The 18,886-nt window shown below is 39.9% G+C and overlaps 2 protein-coding genes across 2 annotated transcripts in view; one reads left to right on the top strand and one right to left on the bottom strand.

Moving 5' to 3' along the window:
* tmtc3 (transmembrane O-mannosyltransferase targeting cadherins 3) overlaps positions 1-18,879 on the bottom strand; it is a 25,382-nt gene extending 6,503 nt beyond the window's left edge. Inside the window, exons 1-12 of the mRNA XM_020593450.1 lie at positions 18,793-18,879; positions 17,898-18,111; positions 17,380-17,598; positions 11,460-11,559; positions 9,440-9,555; positions 9,042-9,214; positions 7,934-8,186; positions 5,350-5,498; positions 4,852-4,972; positions 4,515-4,626; positions 2,699-2,802; positions 469-638 (exon numbers count right to left, since the gene is read on the bottom strand). Coding sequence (XP_020449106.1) covers positions 469-638; positions 2,699-2,802; positions 4,515-4,626; positions 4,852-4,972; positions 5,350-5,498; positions 7,934-8,186; positions 9,042-9,214; positions 9,440-9,555; positions 11,460-11,559; positions 17,380-17,598; positions 17,898-18,086 — 1,706 coding nt within the window. The 5' untranslated portion in view covers positions 18,087-18,111; positions 18,793-18,879. The remainder of the gene's footprint in view (positions 1-468; positions 639-2,698; positions 2,803-4,514; positions 4,627-4,851; positions 4,973-5,349; positions 5,499-7,933; positions 8,187-9,041; positions 9,215-9,439; positions 9,556-11,459; positions 11,560-17,379; positions 17,599-17,897; positions 18,112-18,792) is intronic.
* The window catches only part of cep290 (centrosomal protein 290), a 77,249-nt gene that overhangs the window by 25,275 nt on the left and 33,088 nt on the right, over positions 1-18,886 (top strand). The gene's annotated exons all lie outside the window — the stretch shown is intronic.

Genomic DNA, 18,886 nt, shown 5'->3' with positions numbered 1-18,886 from the left:
AAAATTGTCAAGTTTTTTTTATAATCGTAATTTTCATAGTTAAAACACTGCATTATTATTAAGCACTCAAAGTATGTAAGTACTTGCTCTGAAAAAAAGTGGTATTGGTGCATCCCTATTTAACATGATGAATGGCTTTATTTTTTGTTGTTAGAATTTGTTGTGTTTAGAACAGACCTAAGTTAGTATTCCTGTATGTGCACGAAAAGTATCAGGGTTGAGAAATCATGCTCAAAGATCTGTTGAATACAAAGTTAAAAACAATGAAAAAACCTTAGAAAAAATCAACTGGACTTAGATTTCTAGATCGAAGACGTTTCACCTCTCATCCAAGAGGCTTCAGCTATCTAAGTCCAGATAGTTGGATAGCTATCTACATCTATGTCCAATTGATTTTTTCTACGGTTTTTTCAGTTTACTATGACCTAGATGACTGAGAATCTGCACAGAAAAGTTAAAAAATCTTGCCTGCTGATATAGGCTTGTTTGAAGTCTGGTCTCATGCTGATTGCTTGTCGATACAGCAGGTCAGCCTCTTCTAGGCGTGATTCGTTGGCTCGAATCAAATTGGCCAGGTTTATGTAAACGTTCAGATGGTTAGGGGCCACACGTGTTGCATACTTCTTACCGGGAATAACCTGATGAGTGGGTAACAGAGAAGTCATTAGTCGTTGGTATTATCTGAAAAATACAGTGAAATAAAACCCTCCTGACTATCTGCACACTCTCTAGTTGGCATGTAGATGGCGGCGGCAGCTGTATGTTGACACCAGGTGCTAAATCAGTAATTGGACTGACAAAGGAGACCGTGGTATACTCATGGGATCTAAAAACACACTACCTGTATTATTTGAGATAATTCTCAAAATAAATTTATTTCACAGCAAAACATTTGTTCTAGCCAAAAATAATCATTTTAACAGAAAACAATTCATTTTTGTTTAAGCTCATTCTTAGTGTTAAAACCAAAAAGAGCTAAGAGCACTCAAGTGATCAGAGTGATAAATGAAGAAGTCTTGTCTGAAATTTCACTTAGTTCCACACAACCTATTCCAAACATTTGTGGATTGTATATGACACGGTGGTGGTGGGTATTGGGTATGCTGGCCATAATGTTCACCTAAATCTTGTTATAAGGAGAAGCCATTCGCACACACTCACTCTGAGCAGTATGCTCATTCAGTTCAGCAGCCCCCCTCTCTCTATGTCTCTCTGTCATCAACACCTCCCATTTCAACTTTCCACACATTGACCAGCGTTTTGCACCCAGGAGGTGCACTCCAGTCGGTCCTTGAGAACCACAGATCAGACACTTAAATCCATGCACACTAATTAGCCCACACAATAACACATGAATGCAGTTCAGGATCAGATACCCTGCACATATCCCTATTATGTTTCAGGCATAACTGACAACAGATGAAGTCAGTGTGGCTGCTGTTACTCACACAAAGCTGCACAGGGCTCATGTTAGGGAGTAGCAACGATGTGATCTACTTTAGGGGTGTGTGATATCATATGAGATCAGGCAATATATTTGAAACTGCATACTATATGTTGATCATGCAGTGAATGCCAGACGCAGTGGCCTGATACTTGAGCAAAGATACGCACGGTCTTTACGGGATTAAGGCTGCAGGCGCCACTGCTCATATAGCTATGTAACTTTCCACCATTAACTAGTGTGTTCATAGTTCAGCTCTGCAGATCGCACAGGCCGACCTGCCTTCACCTCGTCTGAGGTAGGTTAAATACAGCTTATGGATTTGCATTAACACGGCTTTGTTCATTTTCAAACCAGAGTCAAATTTAAGGACCTCATTTAATTTTTAGTTATACTATTTCAGTCTGCTTTTAATTTTTTGCCGAGTTTCACAATATGTAGGTACTTTGATGTTTTCCATCTTGTAACATCAAACTTCTACATAACAGGTTGAGGGGTAGGGTCAATACATTCCATAACGTCATCCATAAAATAGAAGATATTTTCACCCAAAGCAGTATCAAATAGCCACAATATCAGAAACCCCTGCAGTGGAGCAAAGCCACCTCATGACAGCAAGCACACAGACTGACTTTACCTGCTCTCAGAAATAACTAAGATGCTGATTGGGACGTGCAGAGAGTATGTATTATTTACCATGGCTCATAAGCTGCTTTCACATGATGTTTTGTGTGCTCATTTGTAAACTAATTATTGCATGTGGATTTTGGTGATTCTCAATGACTGCAAAGTTAGAAAAATATTCACATAATCAAACACAAATGACGTTTCTCCTCAACCATAGTAAGGTAGACGACAAGTTACAACTTAAGCTTCATCAAACTGAGCTGTGCTCCTTGCTGGACAAACTGGTCTCTACATGTGGCCAGCTGTGAGATGAGTGCGCGGGGACTGGTCTCCAGCATGAGGACTGCTCCTTCTGATGAAAATTTGGCTGTAGCTTGTCGACCTTACTGCGGTTGTAAAAGGGGCCGTTTTAACAACGTTTCGCTTATGGCTTATTGATGCAAGAACTTGGAAACTTTCCAACGTTACTGAAACTTTGGCAGTGTCTGTTGTCAACACCCCCCCGTACCCCTCGGGGCATGCTGTAATTCACATCCTGGGTAGTGGGCTACTAGCGTGTAATGTCAAAAATCCGCGAGTACTCCTGTATAATAATTTTAAATGTTCCCACCCCTAATAATAAGATACCTGTGGCATGAGAGATTTGGCAACCAAGTAGGCGTCTTCTGCCTCTTTGGACTTGTTCAAGTTCTTGTAGGTTCTTCCAACATTCATGTGAGCACCAATGTCATCTGCAGAAACCGTGTATGGAGTATAAGGAAAGGAAACAGTGAGGGAAAGAAATAATAATCACTTTTACCTCAGCTGCTCTTATTTTCCACTGTATTTTCAACAAGTTTTCCACTTTGCTTCATTTTAACATTCCACAAATAAACCTACTAATACACAGTATAAATAATAAGAATTAATAATAATTGTGTATTTCAGAATGAAGCTATGCTTTGAGGAGCCTAAAAGGAAAACAAATCCTACTGGGAACCAGTAAAAAAAAACAAAAAACAGAAGTGTTGCGAGGGGTCAGTCAGGTGACGCAGAACTGATGCTTTTTGATTAGTACAGCAGGAAGTCCTCTTCAGATTAATGTTTACTGTTAATCTTGGGGAAACACTCTTGGGTGGTGAACTGGCAAAAGTGTTGTCATCTCAGCTGACAACAAGCTTCCTGAAAACTAAGCTGTGAAGCTAAACAGGAATGCTGAGTGGCCTAACCTGCGCTAACTGCGCATTTACATATTTTAGTGAAATGCACAGTAAGTTTAGTAAAGGCTTGTCAGGGGCACGCAGTCGTGTGGACAGAAGTTTCTGGAGAGTGAAGCGAGGATCCAAAACAAACATGAACATAAAGCTCTGGTCCTGTAGTTGAATTAGTCCAGAGGAGTTTTTCTGTTATGTTTTGACAAGATTAAGTGTTAATATATAAGCATGACACAGTTTACTTCTAACAGTTATCAATTTCATCACCTCTGAGGTTCCTCCTAAATCAACTAAATGTAACTGAGTTTAATTGTACTCATTAATACCCCTCCATGTTCAGTGGCACCCCATTTTCCACAGTCTAAATGGAAGTTGTTTTTGATTGTTATTACTTCCTTGGTTTTGTAATAATTAGGTCTTCTTTGAAATTGTTTGTCAAAGGTCCTCTTTTACTGTAGTTTACATTTTCCCTGTCCATTTTCTTGTTCCATTGTGGACCACAGGAAGCTTAGCAAATGCATGAGCGGGGTCTATTAGTGAACCGTGAACAATGAACAATAGCATTTGGTGGCCAGTTTCAAGAATGTGGTTGCTTCGTTCACATGACATAAAACCCTTCACTAACAGAGGGTGGAATCATTAACAGAAGCACTTTACACAACAATATCCCTGCAATTTTGCAATGTAGATGATAGTACAATGTCTTGAGTTGTTAGGCCCAGTGGATTATACAGTTTTTCAATTTTTGTGACTGAGGTAGCAACCACATGTTGCAGTGAGACCTTAGTCATTTTACTGTAGTGCAATTTGCTTTATGTATACTTAAACACATTGGGAAACCCAAGCAGACCCTGAAAAAGGTTTGAAAAGAGTGTCTGCTTAGCAGCTCAGTAAATTCAAAAATAACCCACTGATTTAAATCAGCACCTCTGACAGTCTTAAAAATGGTTCACCTCATTAGATTGTGACAGGCGATAAATTATTGAACCCCACTGAAAACAAAACATTAGGAATCACAATATTACTGTATCATAATATTCCCTTTTACCTTTTTAGGAAATAATCAGACAAACCCCAACAGAATTTTTTCCATTACATGCACTTAACAGTCAAACCTTTTGACACATTTTGCCATTCAATTCAGTGGGAAAGTGTGTCCAGACTTTTGACTGGTAGTGCATGTAATGAAACAAATTCTGTGGGATGATGACTGTTTAATGGTTTCTAAATGCTTTATTTATGTTTGTTACCTGGCTGGACACGGGTTGCCTGCAGGAAATACTGCAGTGCTCTGGCATAGTTGTTCTGGTTCTCTAAAGCGTGGCCAACATTATTCCACAACTTGGCATTGTTCCCGTTGACCTGCAGTAGCAGACAATTTCAGAAACTTAACATTAGGCTCATTTTGTTTTGTAAAAGTTTGATTCATCATTATCATTTAGAAAAGATGTCATCAGATTGTTTAACCTCCCAATGATAAAAGATTTGAATAAATATTTGTTCAAACACTGGAAAATGGCCAGGATACACCAACAGCTTGGGCTAAAATACTCTGGAAATGCTGAATTAATTGTCTCTCCACCTTACCTTCAAGGCAGAGGTGAACAGAGTATATTCTGACTCCCAGTCCCAGTTCCTGTTGAAGGTTTTCACTGCATGTGTAGTTAAAAGCACTCCAATCATCAACCAGGACATCTTCTTCAAATGTCTAGGAAGAAAAGGTTGGTATGGTAACACAGTAAACTAAAGATCAAATTGCTCACATTTAACATCGCCAGAGAACCTCTGAGTAGTATAAGGATGCACTACGGTCTTTATATTAATAGCAGTAGCTTTTTTCAAATATAATGTCTATGCCTCATTTAAAAAAATAAAGGACAAAGGTGCAGCCCCTTCAAAATTGGAGTAACTCTTAACAATATGACAACAGTTGCCTTTTGTGAAAAAATGGGTTCACAGGAAATTGTGTTATTCATGTTACCATAAGGAACAGGGATGTGTGTTTTGTTTTGATTGTTTGGCATAATAGACAAAACTTTTACTTTTTAAAACTAGGTTATAAGGAGGTTCAGGACAAGCACTTACCCTTTATGTGAGACCATCTTGAATCCATGTGCAACAAGCACACAGAAGCCCATACTAGGCACATAAAGCACCCTCTCTGCCACAACAAAGCCCACAGGGAAGAAAAGGTTGGATGCAGGAATAAAAGGCAAGACGATCAAAGACAGTGCCTTAAAGAGAAAACCAAAATAAACACCTAAGTCCGTATGAGCATGAGTCTTGTAACTACATAGTCAAGAGATCTTGCTTAAACATGTCACAGCCATGCACACGATTAAAAAAAACAAAACAACCTAGTCTCTAACAAAAGGTCAGGTGTGGCAAGTGCCGACGTAGTACGATGTTTCAGTGACTAAATAAGATATGAAGGGGGCTTACGGGGCAACCTAGAGTTGATCAGTGTCGGCATGTGTGACATGAGCTGACACTGTAGGTAGTGCCTCCTCCTGCACAGACTAGAGCCTGAGGGTTTGTCATTAGAGCAGTATAAAGAAACCACAATCCAAGGTTTATGCTGTGATATAGTTATTGATAGAGTTATTAAACAGTGTCTCACAGGGGAAGTTAGACACTGGCATGGTAATTGAGGAGTTGCTTGCATTCTTCTTTCTAAAGCTTGATTTATGGTTCTGCGCTGAATCTACACAGAACCTAGCTGTAGGCTACAGAAGTGGCCTACGCCATTGTATTTATAGTTGTGCACCGGTGTGTCTGTGCCACCCTGCAATTACACCAACCAAATGCTAGTTGGCAGTGGGGTTTCTATGCCGCTGTGTTGCATTTCTTCACCACTTACAAACAATGGTGACTGAAACTGAGCCAATCATGCTGGAGTTAAAATGAATAGATGTTGAACAGCAGTTACATTTATTGAAATTACTGCAACTCAGATAAGAGAGAAGACGTGAGAGGAGATGGTCATACAGACCATCTCCTCCCACTGAACCAAGTGAGGCAGAATGAGGGGGGATTTCCTATGCTTGTCTAGCCACTGAGACGCATGAGTGAGGAAATGTGATACAACCAGTCACTTGTCATCATCTGTGTCACCACAATGTGCAGTTGTAGGCTATGGCGTAGGGGTCGCTCCACGTATTAATTTAAAGTAGGTTAAATCTAATTCATTGTAGTGCTGTACATAGCGCATGTATTACTCTGTATTAGTCCCACTGTGCCCCGCTCTATTTCTCTCACGGACAAACACATGTCAACGAAATGTCTGTGAACAGCTCCTGCTCTTTGTGTGTTTTTTTTTTTTTTTTAAGACAACGCTTCTTATATGTTATCAGCAAGTTAATGAGGCTAGCTAAGCTAACGTTAGAATATAGCTGCTGCCGAGGTCAACACACTGCATATAGCATGGATGAATATGGACCACTCTGCAAGTGGATAAAGTTAATGGTAGTTCCTAAACTTGAACCTGAATGTTTGCCTCCTCAGTCCGGGGGAGTATCAAAAAACACACATGAGAAAGCTGATCAGTCTGATCACTGTGATTAGTGATCAAGCTGATTTGTTTTGAATATTTATTGGTTTCAACCAGTGCTGCTGAAGCAGCAGGAGAGGGTCAGGAAGAGAGCGATGTAGGAGGAGGGCAGCAGCCAACATACTGCTGATGGGGAGAGCTCGTGCAGAAGGGACATGGTAGGAGAAGGCAGTCTAGACTGGTGGTTCTCAATGGATAACTATCATCTAAAACAATGTCTCACGTGCGCTATTTAAGACAGCTGGCAGCCTTGTAATGATGCTAAGTAGGTTGATGTGGTCTGATATTGTTATGCAACATATTCCAAAATGCTCTTAGCAAACCAGAGTAAACACTGCAAAGGTCAAAACTGAGTTCATTTTGTGTTGATTTGTGGTCCCCTTTGCTGAAGCTGGAGGTAAGAACAATACTGTGAGGATGTTTACTGACCCTCAAGTACAAGAGCCATGGGACCTGTTGCACAACAGATGCTAATTTATTTCTGAGTGCTACAATGAACAGTCCCCACTCATTCATTTCTTCAGAGCTCAAGTAAAACTTGTGTTTTCTCACTCTTCATTTGCTGGCCTATTTTGCCTATTATTCAAATGCTAAATTTAAAACAATCTTGTTTAAAATTGAAATTAACTGAAAACATCCATTTCAGCTAATCAGTCTAATGTGAGTATCTTGGTAGGTGGGTGGCAGTGGGGGATGTAGCCCCTTGATTATAAATGTTTGTTGTAAAAAGGCAGGGTTTGTTTTGCAAGAGAACGACACTAAACTGGGTCTGTGGTATCTATTTTGGAGACAATGTGATTTGAATCTTTACTATGGATTAGGTACCGCGAAACTGACAGGTGGTTTTGTGTTGCAGTTGCCCCTCATGTTGGGCATCAAAATGGGGGGAGCAATGCTGCAGTTTCTTAATTCAACAACAAGTTCCAGAATCTCGTAGTGTTCTCCCAAAGAGGGTACAAGATTGGGTGGCCATATGTAACATTGTTTTATCTTCCCATAACATCTCATGACAACATTGGCCACATATTGATTCTTGTGACATCAGGATCAGCACACTCTGTGTGTAAATCGTACATGCTACATGAAAATGCATTTCAATAATCTGACCAAACATCTCACCATGATGACAGTCCTGGCAGAGCTGTGTCTGTGGCGCAGGCTGTGGTAAGCTAGCAGGCCCAGAAAAGTGTAGAACACCAGCGTGGCCAGGTTACGGAGGTCTAGGAGTGACTCCACCAGAGGGATGGTGCCCATAGTCCAGTCACAGCAGAGCTCGGAGGGATTCAGCAGAAGCCATGCATTCACAGGAAGTAGGTAGTTGAAAGTCAGTTGTCTAGTGGGAGTGGGGCTGACTGCTGCAGGGTTATCGAATCTACGAGAGGATGCAGAGAAGAAAAAAGTTAGACTGACAAAGCATGGATGGATAGAGGAGGTGTGGGTAAAAATAAATGTGAGAAATACAGTTGGTTCAGAGAGCATTCAGACCTGTTCACCTTTTTGCACACTGCAGTGTTTTGTAGATTAATTTTAAATTAATAAAATTGCCATTTTGGCCCATCGTTCTGCATTTACAAAGTCACAATGTGCTACACTATGTGCCACAAAAAAATTATGGACCTGTTAGTCACATTAATCCGCTGCAGCAAGTCAGAGGCCATTAGGAGACTTTGTACTTTCATCAAATAAAAGACATTATGTAAACTGTTACATAATCTGAAATAAATAAAGAACCAGACTAGTATAATGTGTTTATATAATTCTGCACTCCATTGAAATCTTGACTTTGACTTTCGCTGCCCTTTAGTATCTACAAATGTTTCCTTTTGTGCAGATAAGACACAGCAGCTGTAGAGCTACTGTTTTAAAACTACTTTTTAGAAACTGATCCAAATCAAACATTCAACTATGACATACTAAAAGCTCATTATTAATATCCTAAAATTAATCACAATAGTCATTTAATTTATTGGTTTTAGTCAAGTTTCATCAAAACTAAGGACATTTTAGTCTCATTTTTGTGCAGCGTTTTTATATTTACATCTTTTAAGCAGACTGCCGCTGTCACCATCTTTGAGTACAGTTACTATAGTAACTGGTGTTGTTCTGATTGATATTGTAAAACAAATCCATGTGGTTGACCGACAGGGTGAAAAAGCTTTAAAGGTGGTCAGACTGTGATGCAATTGAAGTAGCATTTTGTTGCCACTGAGGGGGTGATGCTGTTTACCTGGTGAAGACAGGAAGCTGGGACTGGATGACCTGGACCCTGATGATGACGAGCAGCAGGGTGCTGATAACAAGGACTATGAGCTTCAGCAGTGTTTGTAGGAGAGCATAGGGGAAGCTGCCTTTACCCTGCAGGACTTGTCGCAGTGTGTCCAATAGCATGGGCAAAGTAAACTGAGAGTAGTAACAGGAGAAAGACAGAAAGGAAGGATCAGCTCAGCATTGTAGAGTAACAGGTTCCTCCTTTCAGATTTAAACTGTACATTTTTAATTCCTTAAATGACTGAATGATTTTTGCCTTAAGTTTTTGACAGAAAATATTTTTAAGAGCCAAACATTTATCAATGTTTAATGACCAATAAAAACAAAGAGTGGCTGAGTTTAGGGAGCTTTACTTACCCCTTGTGCAACAAATACTTCATGGACACAGCAAATGCCAACAACAGTGATTCCCTGCTCTTTACACAGTGTTGCTGCAGCGACTAGAATAACTGTCAAAGCAATGGGAGCCCAGACTGGAAAAAGAACAAATAAGTCAATCTGTATACAGATTCTCCTAATCCAAATGATACATCAAACCCTTTGCTTTGCAGCCCACAGTATTAATGGAGTGTTCGTGCAAACTTCATGAACCCGTAAGGGCGAGAAATGTCGTATAATCTGACATCTGCACACACTGATCGCTGGTAAAACAACATCTGAATTTTACTAGAGCAATAAAAAAGCCACTGCTGTGTGAAAAATAATGGAAGTCAGATATTAACCCCCGAGTTTTCTCCTGTTTGTGGGGTGGATGTTAATTGCAGGACATTACAGCAAAACAGAGGTTGTAAACATATTTTCCATTAGCCCAGAACTATTTGACAGTCATCCATCATGTGGTTAAATGAAACATCACAACTTGTCATGTAAACACCATTATGGAACTTATTACCATGTCCTAGTGTTACTAGAATGTGTTTCTCTTTATTGCCCAAATTGCCATTTATGACAAATTATCCTGGTCGTAAATTAAATATCTGATTTTGTGATTTAACGAGAACTGTGTAAATGGACCATTAGTTATAGTCTCACTGAGGTTAAACCATCTAATTAGAGAAGGAAACAGGTTCAACCTGGAGGTCTTTCAAAGAATTCAGCCTCAGAATTGGGACAGAGCCTAAAAGAGCTGCCAGGTGCCGGAGGAAACCCTGATAGCAGACCAAGCCAAAGAATGAACAAACTGCTTTACATTTACATGTCTGATGTAGAGTTAAAAAGAAACTGCAGACATTGTAGAGTCTGGGGTAATTTAATAATAGTACTGCAATCACACAGTTTGTACAAGAGGGTATTACCAAACTTATTTACATAGAAGCACAGAGAGCTTGTCAGTTGCATCTGACAAAACAGATGTGTCCCTTTTAAATCAATCCAGCTGTCTATGCCGGGCATGTAATAACTCTTACTGTATCCGAGCATTTTATTCACACTGTATCCCTGTAAATGCAACCCATAGGTATTTTTACATGTTTTCTTGCATTTATTCACATAACTACAGGGGCTTGTGTGTTGGCTCTGAGCACTTTTAAAATGTGGTTGGCCTAGAACTCAGTACTGTGCCACAACACCTCCTGTGCAGACATGCACAGAGATACAATATGCCATCTGTAGACACTGCATAAGTTATCGCTCTCAGTACTTCTAGGTCATGTTCTTTAATAACATAATTTAAGGGATCCTTATCAAACATACTTACAAAAGAAATATCTGCTGAAATATCAATCTGATTTGCTATAGTTAGAAATTGCCAAGTCATAACTTCCTGTTGATGCGTTATGTTGAAATGTAAAAGAAGGCTGACGCAGAACTACAGCGACTCGGTGTGAATCCAGTGAAAAACCTAGAGGCCATTATTACAGATGTGTGTGGCACGTATACAGTAACTTAAATTAATAGGCACTAATGTGTTGTGGCAGAGAAATTCTCCTCGAGGTGGAGTTACTGAAACAAATACACATACTGGTGCATTTGAGGAAAACGTGCCCCACCCTTTGAGTATGTGGTTTAGAGCAAGGAAAAGCACAAATTACAGCAAATATAGGTGCAGCTGCATCGGAATGTCAACACTGAACACTGCAACAGTGTAAATATTTTAGTAAACTGTAAGAAGAAACAGGTATGTTATAATATTGGATATTCCATTTGTATTATTATGCAAAGCATCAAATACCTATCAAAATAATTAGGGGAAAATTTTTACTGATTTTTTTTTTTCTTTTATGTCACCCTAGACACATCTGGGCTTAGTATCCTGTCTTTAATGTTTGCAATAATGTCTTAGAAGAAGGGCACATTGAAGAAAAAAAAAGCATACATGGCGTGAACCCAGTATATCCTGTACTGTAAGTGACAGACTGGTGAGGTACATTACACTTACCAATGGAGTGATCTGCACCTGTTGATTTTGTGTAGGCCAGGAAAGCAGCCAGGAGAAAGATTGAGGAGAGAAGTTCAGCTCTGCCAACCACACCTGTGACCTGGTGATAAACAGTGATAGCAGTTAGTATTTTGTTCTTTTTATATAGATTTTGCAAGTGCATTTCTTAAAATTTATAAAACTGCAAAAATAGTGCATCTTCATACAGATTTAAAACATGACTTTCCGGATTAGAGATACTTTATGAATGTCATATCACAGCAGATGCCAAGCAGATAAGCATCTCAATAAAGCAGGCTGATAGTATTGTCTGTCATTTGTGTAAATAATGACTGCCCTCATGTGGAAGAAATAACATTCTCGCATCTACCATAACCAAAGGCCAGAGTCCTTAGAAGTACACATACCCTGAAGCCACAGATAAGACCCCACAAATAGTTCTGCAAAGCATTTTACTAAGTTGTCTAGTGTGCATCCCTTAAGATATCATTAAACATTACATGAGGGTTACAACTTCCTAAAAGTAGGAATTAAAATTAAATTAAACACCGATTGCTCTGTGACTGACCAATTTATTGGTTGGTGGTTAGAACCAGCAAACAGTATAATATCACTGTGTCTTTTTGACCGGGACTGTAAATCCAAAACAGCCAAACACTGTGTCTGTGTGCTTTATTCTGTGTTTTTTAGGTTGGTTACACCGATTGTTGGAAACAGAGTAAAGAATGGCATTACCCAAGTAAGTCTAGATCTAGTTTATGCTGCTACTTACCACCATGGTCTTAATAAGTTTGTCTGCTCTAATTTGGTCACATACAGTACCTTGCGAAAGTATTCGGCCCCCTTGAACTTTGCGACCTTTTGCCACATTTCAGGCTTCAAACATAAAGATATAAAACTGTAATTTTTTTGTGAAGAATCAACAACAAGTGGGACACAATCATGAAGTGGAACGAAATTTATTGGATATTTCAAACTTTTTTAACAAATAAAAAACTGAAAAATTGGCCGTGCAAAATTATTCAGCCCCCTTAAGTTAATACTTTGTAGCGCCACCTTTTGCTCCGATTACAGCTGTAAGTCGCTTGGGGTATGTCTCTATCAGTTTTGCACATCAAGAGACTGAAATTTTTGCCCATTCCTCCTTGCAAAACAGCTCAAGCTCAGTGAGGTTGGATGGAGAGCATTTGTGAACAGCAGTTTTCAGTTCTTTCCACAGATTCTCGATTGGATTCAGGTCTGGACTTTGACTTGGCCATTCTAACACCTGGATATGTTTAGTTTTGAACCATTCCATTGTAGATTTTGCTTTATGTTTTGGATCATTGTCTTGTTGGAAGACAAATCTCCATCCCAGTCTCAGGTCTTTTGCAGACTCCATCAGGTTTCCATCCAGAATGGTCCTGTATTTGGCTCCATCCATCTTCCCATCAATTTTAACCATCGTCCCTGTCCCTGCTGAAGAAAAGCAGGCCCAAACCATGATGCTGCCACCACCATGTTTGACAGTGGGGATGGTGTGTTCAGGGTGATGAGCTGTGTTGCTTTTACGCCAAACATAACATTTTGCATTGTTGCCAAAAAGTTCGATTTTGGTTTCATCTGACCAGAGCACCTTCTTCCACATGTTTGGTGTGTCTCCCAGGTGGCTTGTGGCAAACTTTAAACGACACTTTTTATGGATATCTTTAAGAAATGGCTTTCTTCTTGCCACTCTTCCATAAAGGCCAGATTTGTGCAGTATACGACTGATTGTTGTCCTATGGACAGAGTCTCCCACCTCAGCTGTAGATCTCTGCAGTTCATCCAGAGTGATCATGGGCCTCTTGGCTGCATCTCTGATCAGTCTTCTCCTTGTATGAGCTGAAAGTTTAGAGGGACGGCCAGGTCTTGGTAGATTTGCAGTGGTCTGATACTCCTTCCATTTCAATATTATCGCTTGCACAGTGCTCCTTGGGATGTTTAAAGCTTGGGAAATCTTTTTGTATCCAAATCCGGCTTTAAACTTCTCCACAACAGTATCTCGGACCTGCCTGGTGTGTTCCTTGTTCTTCATGATGCTCTCTGCGCTTTAAACGGACCTCTGAGACTATCACAGTGCAGGTGCATTTATATGGAGACTTGATTACACACAGGTGGATTCTATTTATCATCCTTTGTCATTTAGGTCAACATTGGATCATTCAGAGATCCTCACTGAACTTCTGGAGAGCGTTTGCTGCACTGAAAGTAAAGGGGCTGAATAATTTTGCATGCCCAATTTTTCAGTTTTTTATTTGTTAAAAAAGTTTGAAATATCCAATAAATTTCGTTCCACTTCATGATTGTGTCCCACTTGTTGTTGATTCTTCACAAAAAATTACAGTTTTATATCTTTATGTTTGAAGCCTGAAATGTGGCAAAAGGTTGCAAAGTTCAAGGGGGCCGAATACTTTCGCAAGGCACTGTAATGTTTAAAAAGTCAAGGATGATACATTTTTAGGGCAGAATACAGTTAGCTCAATCTGGTTGCATTACTACAGATCCTCTTTTCTCTGTCCTTCAGCCTGTACTGTACTGAGGCACAGCTTCTCAAAAACTGCTGGCTTTCCTCTGTTAGGTATTTTTAGTCAGATAGAAATTGGATAGATACTTTATGTATTAGAAATGTTTAGTGGAGATAGGATGTCTAGTTAGACTGTTAAATGCTTAGGCATGCTTATGAGTTTCTACAAGGTACATCTGGTCAAGGATATTAGGGAGAAAAGTTGATGACTGTCAGCAGACAGGGTGTTTAATATTATTATTACGACGTGTATAACTGTAGCCTTAGCCATAATATGTTCTTATGTTTAATATCATGACATGTTACTAGAGGTCGTGAGAATGTTTTTAGCTACACACCACTTAATCAACAGACACACACACACATTCACACGTTGATTTGCTTCATGCTTTGACTACTGTTATGGCCAGCTGCAAGGCTGGCAACAGACGTCTCGGCTGACGTTTCTGTGTAGTATGGGGCTAGCCCAACCGAGGGGATATAATGTATAGGCCTGGTGGGTTCAGGGTCTTTCATCTTACATCTGCCTGCGAGCAGTTTGGGGGTGCAAGATACCTGAGCATGTAATGTTAATTTTACCTGTGATCCTTTGAATAAATCAGCACTGTTTTGAAGTTACTTGAACTGTCTCGTCTCTCAGAGTTAGCAATGGTAAGAAGAACCAAAGAGTCTTACACCTCCTAATACCATTTTAGAGCCTTAATATAATGTTGTGGAGTACACTAAATACTTTGTATGTGAAGATACTTGGAGATGCTAAAAAAATGGTCTCCTTTCAAAAAGACAGATAACCAAAAAACAGTGAGAAAGATATAGGGACACAGAGCCTCTTTGTATGTGTCTATCATGAAGGGACCTATAGTGCTCTGAGCACAAGTCAAAAACAAATGATTCGTTCAGAGAGAGATTCCACATGGCGATAACACCAAGGGCATTTGCTGGACTAACTCTAAGGGCTCATTTGTGAGGCAAATTGTTTCCATTCAAGAAGTCTGAGAGCGCCTGCATAGATTAGTGAATAGTGGTGCATGCTGTGTAACAGTAGCACTCCACCCTGAGTAACTCAATGTTTTCTTCGACTCTGCTCATGGCCTGTCTGGTCATCAATTCAGCTATGGTGAATAGGATGAATTACAGTTCCTAGTTGGGGGAGAGGCTTTTCAGACAGACCCTACAGAAGAGAATGAGAATGACATCAACTTAACAATAAGCAAAAGGTTTTGGTTTCTACTTAAATTTAGTCAATTCCAATAAATGTGGACCCGATAACCTCCATGATAAACAGCTGCAACAACTAACATTTGATTTTAAAAAGAATCTTAGTTGGGGAAAAAAATAAACGAGTTTTTAAAGATCCCATGGCGCTTTTCCTGGTTTTTTGACTTGTCTACAATGTTAAAACAGTGAATTCTCATCTTAGACGTGACATTGCCTTGTACTTGTACATGGGTAATGACAAAGTTGAACCTAATTTAACATAAAGCTCAAAAAATTAGGTGTACATATGTTCTAGTATTTCTATGCAGAAGCGGCTCGGTTTATACATGTCTTGCGAACTCTCGCTCACAAGACTTTTTTTTCTAGCAAAATAAAGCATTACATGAGTTTAAGGATTTCCTTGAATGGTCTGAGGTTACTGCATGTCCCGGAATGTTCCTGTAAAGGGACTTGCTATTTTACCTGACTGGGTCTCACCTACAAGCAGCTGGCCAGTGAAGCCCCTGCAGCGGTTAGTGATCAGCTCATCAGCGCTGGATTTCACTGGAGCACAGTACCACAGTACCACAGTTTGTTTTGACTGCTTGAGGCCAGTGTGCCCGCCGCATGAGATGTGTTTCTGGTTAATGAGCGGATTAACAACCCATGATTTATTGTCGGTGCTACACTACATTTCACTGTTTTGGGACTGTATGTGGTCGTGTGGGGGAAGACACAGCTACCACCGGTTGGATTTACCAACCTTTGTAGCTATAATAGATTAAATATGGACATCTTCACTACTTAGATATAAAGCATCTTGCTGCAAATATGTGAAATTACTGTTTAGAGACCTATTTGTATGTGATACACATCTTTGCATACCATACTTTGAACCACATGCCACCTTTGGTGGAAGTGTGTGTAGTTTGTATTTGCTGTGTTTTTTTAGCATGAGTTGGATACACTGTACATATACATGCATTTCATGTGTAGCCAGTAGTTCTCCAATTGTCTACTATTTGCTGGAGATTTCGACAGTTTTCCTTCTCCAAGGTGTTTCTGTAGGTTTCTCTGTGGGCTGTTTGTACACCAAGCGCTTCCAATGTGCAAGTGCCCAGTACAGACAGGAGCACGAGTCTTGCTCAAGGTGCACACTAGATGCTACACACTGCAAACACTGCACTTTTGGTTTGTACTACTGTGTGCATGATGTGGACTGTTGTGCCTCTAAATCTGATCAGTACAGAATTGGAAATCCATCAGTGATCAGCCGGTTACGGTCAATGCTGATCACGCTGAAAACCAGCTACTTCCGATCTCCGCTGATCAATTGATGCATCTCGAGTCTGAATATGGTGCCAGTTCCCACAGACAGAGCTGGTGGGCATGTTGGAGCAGTGCTGATGTGGTGATCTTACAGCTGTGTTTACAAGTGATTGCCTAATTCCACTCCAACTTGAGGTTCATAACAGACAATGCTGTTGCACTGTTCAGCTATCGAGTCCTTGAACTAAGGATTATCTAGGTATAATGCCTGGCTTGAAACATACCAACAGTGTTTTGTTTTGCATAATGTTACCCTAGTTATGCTCAAATGGAGGATAACACTCGCGAAATATGCACTGTAATGGTTTCTGTGGCCGATGACATTGCAAAACCACCTGTCTGTTGCTTATAGCCTTAGCATTTCTCCAATATTCCTTTGTAGTGTGGTGGGGCATCACTTGGTGAAAGGACTTCCATTCAGAAAGGGGCCTTACTTGGGGTTCAGGATAAAGGCTTAGCATTTTCTTCCTGTAACTGAAGAAGTCATAAAAATATCTGAACTTGAAGATTCACTTCCTAGGAAGCCATTTCAATTCAGTGCTGACTTCATGCTGCAGTTTTGGGTGTAAAGGTTCAACCAATAAACCTTTAATTTATTCTCTATAACTAATGCCCCATTAATTTACACTTGAAAATGATCCATCACTGATGTTCTACGGGAAATAGGCTTCATCACATTAAGGAAATAATGACACCGTTACTTTACAACCAAAGTCCAATAGATCAGTTTAACATGGCAATAGTCTACTGTGATTTTAGTTAGTCCTTTTAATCTTAATAAAAGTTGGGGTTTTTTTTGGCAATAACATAATTACATAATTTGCCTTCACCCAGTAAATGTAGACTTACAGCTTCAGTGTGGATGGGGTGTACAGCAAACAGCAACGCTGCTACCAAGCTGGAAGTCTTGTCCAGGAACAATCGGCACACTCGCAGAAAAAGCACACATACTGTGGCGTGTAAGACCACATTGAGCAGATGATAGGATGCTGCACTCAGCTCACTGAAGAGGTAGTTCAGTCGAAAGGTGAGTACAGTTAGGGGTCGGTAAGATTTATGGCTCCGCTCCTGTAGTGGGACATATTTATGCATGTCAGTTGGGAGAGAATAAAGGCTGACAAATGTTTAGTGGAGCTTTGGAGTAATTCTTCAAATTAACCTCAAAATGAAATTAATCTGTGGAAGTTGCAAGTGAAAAGTTTCACTAGATATAACATGCATTTTATTGGCCTAAAAACTGCCCATAAACCAAACCACCTTTGAAACGAAATAGAAATGTTTGAGAGATACCATTTAAACTTTTATCACTAATGTTATTTTTCTAAGTGTAAACTAAAGGAAGCCTGTATACTGCCATCACTGCTTACCTCAGCCATGGGTGTTCCCCAGAAGTCATTGAGGAATAGGTTGTGGAGAGGGGTCGATGGCCGTAGGTCCTTGTTGTCAAGGATCGCTGAGACATCATCAAAAACAAAGCCGCAGGACAAACTGTTCCAGTAACACCCCACCACCAGTCCAGTCAAAAGTAAAATCTCCTTCCATGACACAACAGCCATGGCTAACCAAAGCCCTCATTGATTACTGTACAGGAAAACAAGGTTTGACACGTGAAAATTTGCTTTCAGGCTGTGAATGTGTAAAACGTGTACCTCGTCATGTAGACAGATTTCCTGATTGGATGGTTAAAATGCAGGTCTAGTCAATCATGTTAATGCAATTTTCCAAAGGATTTTGTATTTTAAGTTTATAAACAGTGTTTAACATTGTTACTCTTAAGTTGCTTCCTTGTCACAATACTCTCTCTCATTTAATCACACTTAGAATACTGCCACCCTTTTATTTACTGGGCTGCGAATTATAATTTGGGGTTATAATTTTCAGCTCCACAACAAACTAATAGTTCACATGCTGAAAATTAGACTGTCTACCAATCGATCTGCCACACTGACAGCTGAGGGTGTAATGGTACATTGGCAACTATCTAAAACCATTACCAGCGAATATTACCCTGGCTAAATGGCTATCTAATTACAGCGGTTGGTTAAATGAATAAAACTGGCACTGTTATGGCTCGATCGTGGCAATATAAGAGATCAGTCTTTAACAGCATGTTCTGACCACTTCCGACGGGCTGCTTCAACATAATGTTAGCTAGCGATACAGCTAAATTAGCAGCTAATGCTAACTAGCTTGATAGCAGTCTTTAAGCCAGATAAGGTGGTAACAGATGTGTTGTAGTTCTTTCTTGAATTTCCTACTTACCGTGTCTAGAACTAGGCAGACAGTGACTATAGCGGTGAAATAAAAAAAAAAAAAAAACCGGGGTAGTTACGCACATACAGATTCAGACACACTT

This window comes from Monopterus albus, unplaced genomic scaffold (assembly GCF_001952655.1).
Source record: "Monopterus albus unplaced genomic scaffold, M_albus_1.0 scaffold19.1, whole genome shotgun sequence".
In the NCBI taxonomy this organism is placed as follows: domain Eukaryota; kingdom Metazoa; phylum Chordata; class Actinopteri; order Synbranchiformes; family Synbranchidae; genus Monopterus; species Monopterus albus.
Note: the sequence above shows the minus strand (reverse complement) of the source record. Positions and strands in the feature narration are given on the sequence as shown.